Below are 17,578 nucleotides of genomic sequence, written 5' to 3'. Positions count from 1 at the left end.
ATTTGGCATGATTTGGTAAGTTATTTTTTGGGTCTGTGAACACGCAGGAATTTTGCCCATAAAAATAGTAATTGCTTCTTCACTTTACAACATTCTGGCTTACGAACTGTTTCATAGGAACACTCTACCTTCGGATGGCAGGGGAAACCTGTACTGGTTTAGGAGAACATTCTGAAATGATACCGGTTTCGGAAAGCGTTTGGAAACTTCGAGCCTCTGACCAGCCCTTCCAACACAGCCTTTCTGAGCACCATCCTCTGCCGAGTGCTTCAACCCCGCCCCGGCCGTCGAGCAACAAGCAAAGCTGAGGACTCGGGGCCTTCTCCTTCGGAGATTCTGGACCACACAGTAGCAGCAGCAGCGAAGCGGGCATTTAAGAGGTTTCACCAGATTTTCCTCCGTGCTGTCACATCTGTCTCCATCAAATCAGGATTGTGCATGGCACCCTACTTGAAAAATAACAGACAGCACCACTGGAGTGGCTGCTGCGAGCTGCGCCGCACCACCATCTTCTCTTCTCATTTGGGTTCCTTATCTAAGAAAAGATGTGCTGGCAATAGAGAAGGTCCAGAGGAGGTTCACGATAAAGATTCTGGGAATGAAACAGTTAATGTATGAGGAGTGTTTGTTGGCTCTGGGCCTGTACTCACTGGTGTTCCAAGAATGAAGGGGAATCTCATTGAAACCTATTGAACATTGAAAGGCCTAGATAGAGTGGATTTGTTAAAGATGTTTCCTATAGCAGAGGAGTCTTGGACCAGAGAACACAACCTCAGAATAGAGGAACATCCATCTAGAACAGAGATGAGGAGGCAGTTCTTTAGCCAGAGGGTGATGTGGAATTCATTACTACAGATGGCTGTGGAGGCCAAGTCATTGGGTATATTTAAAACAGTGGTGAACAGATTCTTGAGTAGGTTGTCAAATGTTACAGGGAGAAGGCAGGAGAATGGGTTTGTTAGGGATAATAAAATCATCCATGATAGAATGGCAGAGAGGATTTGATGGGCTGATGGCCAAATTCTGCTCCTATGTCTTATGTTGACACTCAGGAACTTCAAACTGCTCACCCTTTCCACTTCTGATCCCTTGATAAGTACTGGTGTGTGTTCCGTCAACTTGCCCTTCCTGAAATCAACAATCAATTCCTTGGTCTTACTGATGTTGAGTGCAAGGTTGTTGCTGTGAAACCACTCAAACAGTTGATCTATCTCACTCCTGTACACCGCCTCGTCAACATCTGAAATTCTGCCAACAATAGTTGTGTAGTCGGCAAATATATAGACGCAGTCTGAGCTGTGCCCAGCCACACAGTCGTAAACGTAGGGAGAGCAGAGCTAAACACACATCCTTGAGGAGTGCCAGTGTTGACTGTCAGCGCGGAGGAAATGTTATTTCTTACTTGTACAGACTGTGGTCTCCTGGAGAGCAAGTCGAGAATTCACTTGCAGAGGGAGGTACAGAGGCCCAGGTTTTGGAGCTCGTTGATTAGAACTGAGGGTGTGATTGTGTTGAATGCTGAGATATAATCAATAAACAGCAGCCTGATGCAAGTATTACTATTGTCCAGGTGATCCAAGGCCAAGTGGAGAGCCAGTGAGATTTCATCTGCTGTAGACCTATTGTGGCGATTGGCAAATTGCAGCGGGTCCAGGTCCTTGCTTAGGTAGCAGTTGACTGTAGCCATGACTGACCTCTCAAAGCACTTCACTGCAGTAAATGTGAGTGCCATTGGGTGCTAGTTGTTGAGGCAGCTCTCCCTCCTCTTAAGCACTGGTGTGATTGTTGCCCTTCTGAAGCAGATAGGAACCTCTAACTGCAGCGGTGAGGGATTGAAGATGTTCTTGAACATTCCCGCTAGTTGGTTGGCACAGGTTTTCAAAGCCAAACCAGGTACACCATCAGGGCCTGACACCTTGTGATGGTTCACTCTGCTGAAAGATGTTCTGTCATTGGCCTCTGAGACAGAGATCACAGGGTCACTGGATTGTTCAGGGATTCACATAGATGTAGTTTTATTCTCCTTTTCAAAGCAAAATGCTGATTCTTTAAGTCTTCCGAATTGAATATTTGAATCAAGCTTACCTGAAGCAGGGATTTGTGATTGATTTTTGTGAATTGAATAAAGAAAGTGGTCAGGCTTGTGATTTTGTGCATTGAAACAACCCAGGAGAATAAATTTGTTTGTGTAACATTTTGGAATAGACCTGTAAGTGCACTAGTTTATAGTACATACATTTAACTAGAACAGAGATGAGGACTTGACATACTTGACAACAGGAAGTTACTGTTGATATTGAGAGTCTTAAATAGAGAATGTTGGAGATACTTAGCAGGTGTGGCAGGAACTGTAGAGAGAGAGACAGGTAATGTTTTAACATCAGGGAAAAGTTAGAGATCAAATGTTTTTTTCACCACCCTGTCTACCTGTGGTACTGATTTTAATGAACTATGCCCCTGCACTGTTAAGGACTCTCTGTTCCATTACATTCCCTCGTGCCTTATTATTCATAATACAAGTCCCCTGCTGATTTGATTTAACATTATACATCACCTCACACACACATCTGTTTGCCATTCCTCGGTCCATTTCCCTAACTGATTAGGTTACCTATGTTAGCTTCACTATCAACAACACCTCCTAATTTCATGTCATCCACAGATTTACTGATTAAGCCTTGAGTATTTGGATCCATATTATTTATAAATATATAACAAATAATAAGAGTCCAAATACGTATCCCACAGCACACCACTAGTCACTGGCGCCACTCTGAAAAATAACCTACACTACCACCCTCTGCTTCCCACCTCTGAGCCAATATTGAATCTGGGTAGATCTTAGCACTCCCCGGATTCGATGGGACCTAATCTTCCAGACCAACCTTCCATGTGGGATCTTGTGAGAGGCTTTGCTAATGTCTCAAATCATTAACTACAAGTGCGATTGATACTTCCTGCTTGTTTGGATGAGTGCCATTCCAACAATTCTTAAAGTGCCACATCACTCAGGTTAAAACAATTGCTTGATTGACACTTCTTTAGCTACCCTAAATATTCATTCCCTCCACCCAGACCTCCCAAATCCATCTCCTGCAGATTCCCCTCCAAGTCCCAACCTGGATGTCCATCTCTATTCCTTCATTTCTGGATCTAAATCCTGGAAATCCCTGTCAAAACACAGTGCGAGCACCTTTACTGGAAGGACTACTATGGTACATAGAACATTACAGCTGTTTGGCCCATGATGTTGTGCCAACCTTTTAACCTACTCTAAGATCAATCTAACCCTTCTCTCCCATAGAGCCCTCCATTTTTCTGTCATCCATGTGCCTATCTAAGTCTTAAATAGATAAGTCTTAATTGCCCGTAATGTATCTGCCTCTACCACCACCCCTGGCAGAGCATTTCATGCACCCACCACACTGTGTGGGAAAACCCCCAAATAAATAAATAAATCTTACTCTGACATTCCCCCCCCTGTACTTTCCTCCAAGCACCTTAAAATTATGCCCCCTTGTGTTAGCCACTTCCACCCTGGGAAAGTGTCTCTGGCTGTCCACTCAATCTAGATACTTACCATCTTAAACATCTCTATCAAATCGCCTTTTACTTCCTTCACTCCAATCATCTATTACTGCTCCTGTGGCCAGTGAGGACACAAAGATCATTGTCCAAGGTGCAACAATCTCTTCTCTCGCTTTCCATAGTAACATGGGATGTATCCAGTCCGGTCCTGGGGGTTATCTATCCTAATGTTTTTGAACAGTTCCAGCACATCCTCTTTCTTAACAGCAGCATGTTCCAGTGTACCAGCCTGTTTTACGTTATACTTCCAAACATCAAGGTTCCTCTCACTGAATACAGAAGCAAAGTATTCATTAAGGATCTCCTTTGACTAAAGGCATGTTTCCTCTTTTATTGCTGGTGTGTCCTACCTTCACTCTAGTTGTCCTTGGTATTTTACAATTGTCAGCAATGCTCAAATTATAACAAAAAATTATAAATGAAAAGTAAAGAGGTGGTGGCAGAAAAAACAAGCTCTCTCCCTAGAAACCTCTAAAGGATTCATTTAGTATGTTTCCTGTAGCTAACATTTATTTCCTCCTTTCTCCATTCAAACCTTCAATATCCTTTGTTAACCAAGGTTCCCTGAACTTGCCATCTTTGTCTCATATATGCTGACTCTGAATTCTTTGTATCTTACTTTTAAATATCTCCACTTATCAGAAGTTGTTTCCTGTCTCTTATATTGTTTAAGCAAATCCTCTCCCAATTTAAGATTTTGATACTAGGACCAACCTTGTCTTTTACAATAAACACCTTGAAGCTTACTGAACTTTGGTCACTGTTCTTAAAGGGTTCCTGCACAGACACTTCAATGACTTTTCCATTCTCATTCCTTAAGATAAAAGTGAAGGAAACCCCTTCTCTGGTAGGACAACCTATAATTTCTGCTTTAGGAAACTCTGTTAGATGCATTTTATGAATTCAACCCCATCTAAGCCCCATGCACTGAGGCAATCGCAGTCAATACTAGGTATGTTAAAATCCTCTACTACTACAAAACTATTGCTTTTACACTCTTCCTGCCTACATATCTTATTGTCTAATTCTTGCTGATTATTGGGAGGCTTATAGAATAACCCCATCAAAGTGACTACCCATTTCTTATTCCTACATTCAAAGGCCAATCCTCCAGTGTATCCTCCCTGAGTCCTGCCTTAGATCAGCAGTGCAAAATCCTCTCACACCTGAACCATCTATAACATAGAATATTGAGCTGCCAGTTCTAAATGCCTCAACCATGTTTCTTTGATTGCAACACATAATGCCATGAGCTGATCTACACTCTCAGCTCATCAGTCTTATTTGTGAGGTTTCTTTCATTAAATCCAATGAGGGTAAGTCTCTCACATCAAAGTTGCTGGTGAACGCAGCAGGTCAGGCAGCATCAATAGAAAGAGGTACAGTCGACGTTTCAGGCCGAGACCGTTCGTCAGACCTTATGCGTTCCCTCCTGTCTTGGTCAGCTTATCTCACTGTTTTACTTTCTAAGTATGTGAGTATTCCCATCTGCTCACTGTCATTCTGGGCCCCACCCATTGTCTTACTAATTTAAATCCACCTGTGCAACATTAGAAAACTTCACTGAGGGTATATGTTGGTGATCCTGATGAGAGTCTGCTATAAGACCACAGAAACCCAACAGTCTGTTGTGTAATCAAAATTCCTTTCTGCATAGAGAGACTGAATTTAAGAAACAAAACAAAAATTGTTTACATTATGCATTTTATTCATTATTGCCTGCAAAAATACTGAATCTCAGAGTTGTAAATGGTGACGTATGTACTTCGATAATTTTACTTTTGAACTTTGAACTTTTACATCCTTGAAACATGCCAAAGTGTTTTACAGGCAATGAAGTACTTCTGCAGTGCAGCGACCAATGTAAAGTGGGAAGTGGTAGCCCAGATGACATAGACAGCTTCTATACACGGCAGTTTGTTAGGATAAGGGGGAGAAGTTCTTTGGTCATCTTCTAAAAGGTGACATATGATCCTTTTATGTCCAGCTGAGAGTAGAGGATCTCACTTTAGACCCAAGAAAGCAGAATTTACAGGAACAAATTTGTAGAGATTGCATGACTGTTGCAAGAAACACAAGATTGTTATGGTAAGTGACTTTAACTTTCCACATACTGACTGGGACTCCCATTCTGTAAAATGAATAGAGTTTGTCAAATGTGTTCAGGAAAGTTTCTTTAATCAATGCATAGAAGTTCCAATTAGAGAATGTGTGATACTTGATCTGCTGTTACGAAATGAGACAGGGCAGATGACAGAAGTTTGTGTAGGGGAGCACCCTGCTTCTAGTGATCATAATGCCATTAGTTTCAAAGTAATTAAGGAAAAACGATAGGTCTGGTCTGCCAGCTGAGTTTCTAAATTGGAGAAAGGCCAATTTTGATGATATCATAAAGGATCTGGCAAGTGGATTGGGACGGGCTGTTTTCTGGCAAAGGTAAGTGGGAGGCCTTCAAAAATGAAATTTTGAGAGTACAGACTTTATTTGTGCCTGTCAGAATAAAAGGCAAGGAGAACAGGTTTAGGGAACCTTGTTTTTCAAGAGATATTGAGGCCCTGGTTAAGAGAAAAAAGGTGTATAGCAGGTAGGTATAAATGAGGTACTTATGGAGTACAAGAAATGCAAGAGAACATTTAAGAAAAACATTAGAAAGGCTAAAAGAAGACATGAAGTTGCTCCAGCAGACAAGGTAAAGGAGATCATAAGGGATAATACAGATATGTTAAGAGCAAGGGAGAAAATTGGTCTGGAAGATCAGAATGGTAATCTATGTGTGGAGCCAAAAGAGATGAGGGAGATCTTAAGTGGATTTTTTTTGCATCTGTTTTGACTTGGAAGATGGACACAGAGTCTGTAGGAGTGAGGCGAAGCTGTAGTAAGGTTGTGGACCCTATACAGATTACAGAGAGGGAGTGTTTTGCTGTCTTGAGGCAAATTAGGATGGATAAATCCCCAGGGACTGACAAGGTGTTCTCTCAGAACTTGTGGGAGGCAAGTGTAGAAATTGCAGGGGCCCTGGCAGAGATATTTAAATCATCCTTTGGATCAGGTCAGGTTCTGGAGGATTGGAGGATAGCTAATATTGTTCCGCAGTTTAATGAAGTCTCTAAGAATAGGCCAGGAAATTATAAGCCATTGAGCCTGACATCAGTAGAAAGTAAGTAATTGGAAAGTATTCTGGTGGGACCACATATTTAAGTACTTGGATAGACAGAGACTGATTGAGGGATAGTTAACATAGCTTTGTACGTTGTAGGTCTTGTCTAACTGATCTTGTAGAGTAGTGGTCACCAACCTTTTTAAGCCCAAGATCCCCTACCTCGACCTTAGTGAAAGGCAAGATCTACCTACTAAATCGGTTAGAGAAAAAACAGCTCAGATTGTACTTCCAGTTTGAGGCCTTTAATTTAGGCAAATTGTATTTGAATTACACAAAATACGTTTGTCAAACTTTCAAATTAATTCAAACAAGAAAATACTGTAATTAGCATATCAAACAGGCCATAGCTGTCTTTCTTTAAGAATAGTATAATACGTCACACCTTTAATTCTAAGTTTCATTATTTAATTTTATTTCAACATGAAAAATAAATGAATAAAAATTGACAATTGCACTCAGTGTGATGACTGGGGCTGAATACTTCCTGCTAGTTCCCTGAAATTTGGCTCATAACTAAAAGACAGCTGATCTGAGACAGTCTGTGAGGTATCTGTCAGTAAGACAGCTCCTGTACTTAGATTTAATAATTTTCATCTGTGAAAATGCAATTTCACATAGATAAGTTGACCCGAAGTAGGCACTGACTTTTAGTGCTATAAAACCAAAGCGCACACCGTGCATTGCTCAGCCCCATCAATAGTAATTGCCACCGTATGAATGGGGATGTCATTTTCACAGATATATTTTTTAAACTCATTGTAAATATCCTCACCTCTCGTTCTTTCCTTTAATTGCAAAAGAGTGAGGAAGTCCTCTTTCGTTGTAAAATCCTGGAAAGCCATTCTGACAAATACAACAAGCTGAGCTCTTTGCATTACATCCAGGGATTCATCGAACTGCAGTGAAAAATATTCACAGAGTGACAAGTCCTTTAACGCTTGTCGATCCACATCCTCTGACAGTGACTCTACCCTCCTTGTTACTGTTGTAGGGCCAAGCAGTATATTATGTATTGCGGTTGTGATGCCGTTTTTGTTATTAAAGTCATTAAAAACAGTCTCTCTGCGGTAATGACCATTGCTTCCTTGAACAAGTCGCCATCTGTAAAAGGCTTCTTTTGTTTAACCAAAAGGTGACTTACATGAAATGATGCTTCAAATAGCAGCCTTATTTTGAGCAGCATATTTTGTGAAAAATGATTGCTGGGCCTTCAACGCCGATCTCAGCTCCTCAACTTTCCAGGCACGAATTGCGCTCTTTGGGGGGTAGGTGTCTTTAAATTTCTGGTGGTTGGTGTTGTGGTGCCGCTGCAGATTCCCTCTTTTAGTCAGTGCTTGTGTTTGGTGGCACAACATACATACGCACTTGTCTTTCACCAAGGTAAACAGAAATTCCTCTTCCCATTCTGGATGGAAGTTGTACGTTTTCGCCTTCTTTCATGGAGCCTCCGCCATGCTATCAGGATATCACGAGTGAGTGCCGTATATTGATGTTTGCAACAGTCTGTACTCTTATCTAATCTAACTGGTCACTTTGATGCAGCACAAGCTACACAGAAAACACGGTGCGTGATGGGGGAGCTACATACGTGTGCACTGGGCAGAAAGAATGGAACTAAAACCCCGCAACCCAGAAACAATCTCTCTTTACAAACAGCTTTCAGTAGCAAAAGTATTGCTATATTATTATTATCCTAATTAGTTATTACTTATTTTTATAATACTCACATTACCACAGTATTTGTGTATTTATTTTTGATTTTTTTCGGGATCTACTGGGAAAGTCTCAAAGATTGACCGGTCAATCGCGATTGACGGGTTAGCGACCTCTATTGTAGAGTTTTTTGAAGGTTACGAGGAAAGTTGATGAGGGCAAGGCAGTGGATGTTGTCTGCATGGACTTAAGCAAGACTTTTGACAAGGTCATGCTTGGGAGGTTGGTCAAAAAGGTTCAGTCGCTTGGCATTCAAGAAAAGATGTTAAATTGGATTAGGTCTTGGCTTCGCGAGAGAAGCCAGAGAGTGGTAGTAGATGGAGGCCTGCGGTTAGTGATGTGCTGCAGGGATTGGTGCTGGGTCCTTCGTTGTTTCTCATCTATATTGTGGGGATGTGCAAACTCCACAGTGACCAAGGTCAGGATTGATCCCAGGATGTTAGAGCTTGTGAGGCAACCAATCTGTTAGTTGTGCCTTCTGGTCCATAACTGCCCCTCCCTCCACCCCCACCCTGAGGAATTGAACCCTTGTCTCTTGTGTGACAGCATGACAGGCAGGGATACCAACCGCTATACTTGTATACATGTAATTTGATGTTGCCTCACTGGAAGCATAGTTGCTTCAGTTCCAGTAATGGTAGTTTAAGTCTGTAGTGGAAGTGCACACACAGGCTTCCAGGCACCAAAAGAGTTAACAAGCTTTCCACTGTGGCCCACGTTACTTTCAGACAGAATAGCAGGTGTGATTGCACTCACTGTCATGGAAGGCTGCTTCACTATTCAGAACCTCTTATTGTAAACGTTAATATGTTGACCATCTTGGAAGTAGTTGCTGTTCTGATCTGTAACTTGGCTAATTATAATGTAAATAACTAATAATAATTAGATTTCAGATTTAATCTACTGGCTTCTATGTTTGTTACATTTGCCTTAAGTATCTGGCCTGTTGGTTCCCAATAAGAGAAAACCTGCAGATGCTGGAAATCCAAGCAACACACACAAAATGTTGGAGGAACTTGGGCAGCATCTATGGAATAAAGTACAGTTGATGTTTTGGGCTGAAACCCTTCAGCAGGACTGGAGAGAAAAAAAGCTGAGGAGTAGATTTAAAAGATGGGGGGAGGGGAGAGAGAAACACCAGGTGAGAGGTTCAACTTGCTTTCAGGCTAGATGGTCTTCCATTGAACAATTCAGATATTGAAGATCCAAAGATGAGATTCTAAACTACAGACAGGATTCAATATCTGACTTTATCTAATCTGTGCTAAGGAATCTGAACAAAAAAAAGGCTAGTGATAGTTGTCCGTCCTGGAGAAAATATGTGTGAAAAATAGAGAGATTGGCAAACATCGATAAGAGGTGTCCAGGAGTTTAGGTGTCCCACAAACGACTACCACTCAATATTTCTTGAAGAAATGCCCACTTCTGAGAGCCACTAGAGGGTTCCTACCCCAGCAAGGATCAGCACCTTCACAGCAAGAGCAAACATTTCTACTTGCTGTACTTAATCTCAGTTATGACTTTTGTAGTTAATCTTTAAATTATTGATTGTGTTATTGTAATATTTCAGGCAAAGCCTATCTATGGGGGTTGGCTGCTTTTGGCTCCAGAAGGGACTGACTTTGAAAACCCAGTGCAGCGATCAAGGGTAAGTTGAAAAATAGTTTATTTTGCTACTTCTTGCATAATTAGTTAACAGAAGTTCTTAAGACTTAAACCTCTTTGGTGTATATCAGATATACAAGAAATGTTGCTTTGCTGGAACAGTGACTAAACGATTAAAAGGTAATTGAAAGCACATTCGTAAGATGGAATCTATCTCAGTTATGATAAGATGTTGTTTTATGTTGGTGAGAAGAGGGTATAGGGAAGCTGGTGAATAAGACTTCCCAATGAACTTAGTGTCTGTCCATTAAGCATTGGAAAGAGTGTTGAATTAATTTTAGTTCATCATTTTACCCAGTTCTTCCTCCTACCACCTTTGGCCTCCTTACAACTATAAAAACATCATGGAGCAGCTGATAAAGGACAATAATAAAATGTAAGGAATAGTGTGGAATTTACAAAACGAGCAATTTAGTGTGCAATCAGGGGAAACAGCTGTAATACTGTGGAGCATATCAGTTTTACAAAGACGAGGTGTGGTGGAGGTCTTGAAACGCATAAAGCAGATAATCCCTGAAACCTGACCAGATGTATCACAGCACATGATGGGATCCAAGTGAGCAAATTGTTGGGGCCCTGCCAGAGATCTTTGTCATCTTGTTAACCATGGATGAGGCGCCAGAAGACTGAACGGCTATGTCTTTATTTAAGAAGACCCATAAGGACAAGATGGGGAACTACAGAGTTTAATGTCAGTGGTGGGAAAGTTATTGAAAAGATTCTGAATGGAACTTCCTTTGTATTTGAAAGGCCAAAAACTGAATAGGGATAGATGGCATGGCTTTGTGCGTGGCAAATTGTGCTTCATGGATTTAATTTGAGTTCTTTGAAGAAGTGACTAAGGAAATTGACAAAGAGCCATAGATGTTGTCTACATGGATTTTAGCAAGGCCTTTGACAAGTCCTGCATAGTGGCCTGCTCCAGAATCTTGGAACCTGTGGAAACCAGGGTGAGTTAGCCGGTTTACAAAATTGGCTGGGTTCTTTTTCAGACTGGAGACATGATTAGAAAGTCTGCAGGTGATACTGAAATTGGTGGTACAGTGGACAGTGAGTAAGTTTGTCTGAAGTCACAGTGGGAATTTACTCAACTGAGAAAGTGGGTAAGGGAATGGCTGATGGAATTTAACTCTGAAAGATATGAAGTCAACCATTTTGGCAAGTTAATCAGATCAGAGCACAGTAAATAGCGCAGTATGGTCCCAGAGAGTGTTGTTGAACAAAGAAATCTAGGGATAAAAGCTCATGGTTTCCTGTCTGTAACAACACGGGTTGATAGATAGTGAAGAAAACATAAAGCATAGTTGCTTTCACTGGGCAAGACATTGAGTACAAGAATCGGGCCAAAACGCTGGAGAGACAACACTTGGAGTATTGTTGCCACTCCTCAGGACGTTGTGCTTGAGTTCAAAGGAGAGATTGGATGGGCGAAAACTGTTTTCCCTGGAGCTAAAGGATGATGTATTTAAAAATGAGGGCCACTGATAGTATTTATTTCCAATAGTAGTGGTGCCTAACACTTGGGGGTGTAGGTTTAAAGTGAGAGGAAGGATGTTTAAAGGGGATCCGAGGGGTAAATTGTTCACACAGTGGTAGGTACTGTGATGTGGTGATGGAGCCAGTAACATTTAAGTGGTATCTGGACAGGAACTTGTATGAGGAAGGTTTAGAGGATTATGGAATTACTTCAGGCAAGTGGGATTAGTACAGACAGACGTGATAGTTGGGGTAGACATGCTGTCCAGCTCGGATTATTTTTCTAGACTCAACTGTTGAAAAATAAAATGAGAACTGGAATATGATAGGTTGGGCTATGGAATTTGGCAGACTCAGTATTAGTGTGGTAAGGTTTCCTGTGCTGCTGCTGGAAATATATCTACATTGATTAATTGACAGCAGTAAGTTAACCAAGTGATCCCTTCTGCAAATCCTACTGACGTAAAAATAGACAAGCCTGGAAGTACCAGCAGGCCAGGCAGCATCTATGGAGGTGGAAACAGAGTCAACATTTCAGGCTGAAGATTTTTGCTTACCTTTTGTCCAGATTTTCAATACCTGCCGTGTTTTGCTTTTCCAGTTTGAATTTCGTAGTTTCAAGATTATATTCCCTTCTCCCTCATACTGCTGCCCTATTCTCTTCTTCAGTTACCAACTTCTGATGACAGCTGGCCTTTACAAACCTTCACCATGACACAGCCAGCACCATCTTTGTGTATACAGTCATCTTAATCTGCACCATTACACATTCAAGTCCTTTATTCTCCTCGCACCCTTCTCTTCAACTTCAAACATGCTTGATTTCTCACTTTACCTTGTGCTGATGAAAGCACTGTTACTCTCTCCACCAAAGCTGACTGATCTGCTGAGTGTTTCCATTTCTGCCTTCAGATTTTTCAGCATCTATATATTTTTTGTTCTTTTTATCTTAGCAAGGATAAGGATTCTTCACAATCTTGTTATTTAGGAGAAGGGATTGTTGCATTTTTAAATGCAAATACAGGGGCTTCTAGAGTTATGGATAAGTTGCCCTACAAAAATCAGACCTTTCGCAAACTCTCCCATGTATTTGTCGAGGGTTGCTGAGACAGCATGACTTGATGGGCTGGAAGGGCCTACCTACTCTGCACTGTGTCGCTAAGTAAAATTAAATGAATTGTAGTAATAAATGTTCATGGTATTAATGAATGTATGCAGTATTTATTCCATCTGTTCATTTAGAGTTCGGGTGATTATGTCAATAAAATGATTGATTTACAGCTGTTATATGTAGGTGATATGGTTTGAGTAGCTAGAGAAAACAGATATTTCTGACTTGGGCGGAGTTTAGTTTATGGACAGTTCTAGGGACTGCCTGTAATGGTTTTGAGATTCTAACCCAGCAGTCTCAGACATGCTTGAATTTATGAAATTAAGACAAAAGTACGGATAATTTTGAACTTGAACTGATTCTTTTAATTATCCGAGAATTGAGATATGTTCTAGACTAAATAAAAATGTTCCTATTAAACAAAATATGTATTTTCCATAAAGAATTATCTTTGATTTCTCATCTTTCCTAATCTTCCACTAAATGATCTATGCACTAACTAGACTGAAAACATTTAAATAGCCTTGTGTTTATGTATGGATTGGTAAACTGAAAACATTAAATTCCAGTAGCTAGTCAAAATCTCTTTGACCTTTATCAGTTTATCAAATCCAAATTCTTTTCAAAATGCTTCCAGTTCTCAGGATCCTTTCTTCTGTATTTCCCAACTTCTGTTTCACATTATGTTCCGCCCTTTTAAATACTACTTCGTAACATGAGGTTCTTTGTCTTCGGGCTACCAAATTGCAGGGGTTTCTGCTTAGCACTGCCTAGACCCTGGGATTCTCACACTGGCACTGCCACTGTGAGGCATTAAGTGAATGTTATCATATATCCCCTTCTGTGCTTTTAGTACTTCAGAAACCTTCATAGTTCTGCAAGCCAAGGGAATGTGCTGTGGTGTCTCAAAACCCTTTAGCTTGCGAATAGTATTTATAAATGATCTGGGACCTGGCATGCAGTCTGTGATGTTGTTCACTGTTGTGATGCTAATGATAGTGTAATAATAGTGTACTCATCATTATAATAGAATAACTTTAGTGAAAGAAGGCACCATATGAGAGGTTTTGAGATAAAGGTTTTGGTAAACTTAAAACATAAATTTATATTGTACTTTATAAAAATTATTTGAGATGGAATTTTTTTCAAACCTTACTTCTCTTTGCTCTGATTTGTGTTAAAACCAGTCATTTATTTTGTTATTCCTGTTTTGAACATTTGCAAACGTTTGTAAGGTATTATTGTTGACATTCCATTGTGAATAATGAATATTATGAGCTGAAGTTTTAATGCTGAGGTAGGTTTTTGCCACAATTTATTTTCTGATCTCAAATTTATTGCCTTTGCCTTTGCTGTGTGACACTGTTCCCGAGGAGACTTTGGATTGTGTAGTGGGACAGAAAGTTCAAAAGAAGTGAGGAAGCAGTCAGGCAATTCTGGTTGCCACAGTTCCCAAAGAGAGATTGGATAACATAGCAGGAGAGAGAATTCAAAAAGAGCAAGTGGGTGCTGTCAGGCCATTGTGGCATTAAAAAGTGGAGTGGGGAGTTTAGGTTTTGGCTCATAGAGGCTTCGGGGAAGAGAGGCAGAGGCTGTTGGTAGATTGTTTTTGTTTATACTTTCCTTCTTTCTTATTGTAGTTAGAGCAGTGGGGAGATGAGATATGAGAAGGCAGGGAGATAAACAGGATACCTGACAACTACATCTACAGGAAGTGCATCTAGTTGCAGTTTCCTGCAGATCGTGTTAAGGAATTGGAGCTCTAACTGGATGGACTCTGGATCACTTTGGAAGCTGATTGGTTGATTGACAAGATATACAGAGAGATAGTTATACCCGAGGTGAAGGTCACAGGTAACTGAATGACCATCAGGAGAGGAAAAGGCAATAGGCAGTCAGTGTAGAGTAGCCCTGTGCCTGTTCTCCTCAACATCAGGACACCACTTTGGATACTGTTGTGGGGGGGGGGGGAATGAACTAGCAGAGGAGAGCCACAATGGTCAGTTCTCTGGCACTGAGCCTGGTTCTGTGAATCAGAGCAGGTCAGGAAGAGAAGAGGCAAGCTGTGGTGATAGCAGCTTCATTGGTTAGGGGAACTGACAGGAAGTTTAGTGCATGAGAATATGATTACTGGATGATATGTTGCCTTCCATGTGCCAGGGTCAGGTCGAGTCCTCAGCATTCTTAATTGGGAGGGTGAGCAATCAGAGGTTGTGGTCCATGTCTGTACCATTCACATTGGCAGAAAGGATGATGAGCTCCTGCAAAGTGAGTTCAGAGAATTAGTTACTAAGTTAAAGGACAGGACCTCCAGGGTTGTGATTTCTACTCATGCCAGAAATAAGATCATACAGTTTAACATGTGAATGAGGAGTACTCTTTGGACTTTCTTCCAGGGAAGTTGGGACCTGTACATAAGGGATGGTTTGTACCTGAACAGGAAGGGGACTGATATCCGTGTGAGAAAGTTTGCTAGCGCTGCAGGGGTGGTGGAGGTGGTGACGTGGTGGGGCAGGGTTAGTTGATGGAAAGATGTTGTTAAGCCTGCATACAAAGTCAGGAATTGAAAGATTGAGCACGATGGGACTAATGTTCAGAGTTGTGTATATTTCAATGCAAGGAGTGTTGTAGGAAAAGCGGATGAGCTCAGGGCATGGATCAGCATGTGGAATTATGACACTGTGGTCATTATTGAGAATTAGTCGCAGAATATTGACTGGCGGTTCAATGTTCCAGGGTTCCGTTGATTTAGACGTGATAGCGTGGGAGAGATTAAATTGGGAGGGATGGTGTTACTAATCAGGGAATGTTTCACAGCAGTTCTCAGACATGACAGACTGGCAAGCTCATATACTAAGGCTATATGGGTGAAACTGAGAAATGAGTAAGGGATGACCACTTTAATGGAATTATAGACCATTCAACAGTCCTTGGGATTTAGTGTCGCAAATTTGTAGAGATCACATACTTGCAAGAAGGATAACGCTGTGATAGTAGGTGATTTTAACTTTTCATATTGACTGGGCCTTCCATACTGTTAAAAGGCTGGATGGGTCAGAATTTGTCAAATATGTTCAGGAAAGTTTCCTTAATCAGTACAAAGCTGTCTGAACTAGGGACAGCATGACACTAGATCTATTAGGGAATGAGAAAGGGCAGGGACCAAAAGTTGGTGTAGGGGAACACTTTTGCATCCAGTGATCATAATGCCATTAGTTTCGAGATAAATATGCAGAAGGACAAGTCTGGTCTTTGGCTTGAAATTCTAAATTGGAGAAAGGCCAATTTTGATGGTATCAGAAAGGATCTGGCAAGTATGGATTGGGACAGGTTGTTTTCTGGCAAAGGTGTAGTTGGCAAGTGGGAGGCCTTCAAAAATGAAATTTTGAGAGTACAGAATTTAGATGTTCCTGTCAGAATCACTAGGAGGGAAAACAAGCTAGCAAACTATCAAAGTGGATAGTAAAAGCTTCTTCAATTATGTAAAAAAAGAGAAATGAGAGTAGATATAGGAGCGCTAGAAAATGAGGCCAGAGAGATAATGGGGGCCAAGGAGATGGCAGATGAACTAAATGAGTATTTTGTATAAGTCTTCACTGTGGAAGACAGCAGTTGTGTGCCAGATATTGGAGGGTGTGAGGGAAGAGAAGTGAGTGCAGTTACCATTACAAGGGAGAAAGTGCTCAAAAAGCTGAAAGACCTAAGGGTACATAAGTCAGACCAGATGAACTGCACCCTAGGGTTCTGAAAGCGGTAGCAGTAGAGATCGTGGAGGCATTAGTAATGATCTTCCAAAATCATTGGACTCTAGCATGGTGCCATAGGACTGGAAAATTGCAAATGTCACTCCACTCTTTAAGAAAGGAGGAAGGCAGCAGAAAATAAATTAAAGACCAGTTAGCCTGACCTCAACTGGAAGATAAGAACATAAGAAATAGGAGCAGGAGGAGGCCATCCGGCCCATCTGGCCTGCCCCACCATTCAATAAGATCGTGGCTGATCTGTCCGTAAACTCAACTCCATCTACCTGCCTTTTCCCCATAACCATTAATTCCCTTACTATGTAAAAACCTATCTAACTGTGTCTTAAATATATTTAGTGAAGAAGTCTCAACTGCTTCCCTGGACAGAGAATTCCACAGATTCACCACTCTCTGGGAAAAACAGTTTCTCCTCATCTCCGTCTTAAATTTTCTCCCCTGAATCTTGAGGCAATGTCCCCTAGTTCTAGTCTCACCTACCAATGGAAACAACTTTCCTACTTCTATCTTATCTTTCAAAATTTTGTATATTTCTATAAGATCCCCTCTCATTCTTCTGAACTCCAGAGTATAGTCCCAGGTGACTCAATCTCTCCTCATAGATTAACCCCTTTCATCCCTGGAATCAACCTGGTGAACCTTCTCTGCACTGCCTCCAAAGCCAGTATATCCTTCCTCAAGTATGGAGACCAGAACTGCACACAGTACTCCAGGTGCGGTCTCACCTGTACCCTGTATAGTTGCAGCATGACCTCCCTGCTCTTGTATTCAATCCCTCGAGCAATGAAGGCCAACATTCCGTTTACCTTCTTAATAACCTGTTGTACCTGCAAGCCAACTTTTTGCGATTCATGCACAGGCACTCCCAAGTCCCTCTGCACAACAGCATGCTGCAATCTTTCACCATTTAAGTAATACTCTGATATCAGTAGTAGGTAAGTTATTGGAACCTGATATCAGTAGTAGGTAAGTTATTGGAAAGTATATTATGGGACCTGATATATAAATACAGGTCGACCTTCACTAATCCAGCAGCATTGGGAACTGAGCAGTGCCGGATTAGTGAAAATGCCGAATTACAGAAGGATCACATTAAGCATAATC

General features: G+C 41.2%; 1 protein-coding gene across 5 annotated transcripts in view; it reads left to right on the top strand.

Moving 5' to 3' along the window:
* The window catches only part of LOC140202864 (myosin phosphatase Rho-interacting protein-like), a 305,303-nt gene that overhangs the window by 19,496 nt on the left and 268,229 nt on the right, over positions 1–17,578 (top strand). For all 5 annotated transcript variants that reach the window (XM_072268356.1, XM_072268355.1, XM_072268357.1 and 2 more), the window contains exon 2: positions 10,032–10,109. In XM_072268356.1, coding sequence (XP_072124457.1) covers positions 10,032–10,109 — 78 coding nt within the window. The remainder of the gene's footprint in view (positions 1–10,031; positions 10,110–17,578) is intronic.

This window comes from Mobula birostris, chromosome 9 (assembly GCF_030028105.1).
Source record: "Mobula birostris isolate sMobBir1 chromosome 9, sMobBir1.hap1, whole genome shotgun sequence".
NCBI lineage: Eukaryota > Metazoa > Chordata > Chondrichthyes > Myliobatiformes > Myliobatidae > Mobula > Mobula birostris.
This window is presented reverse-complemented; position numbering and strand designations above follow the sequence as displayed.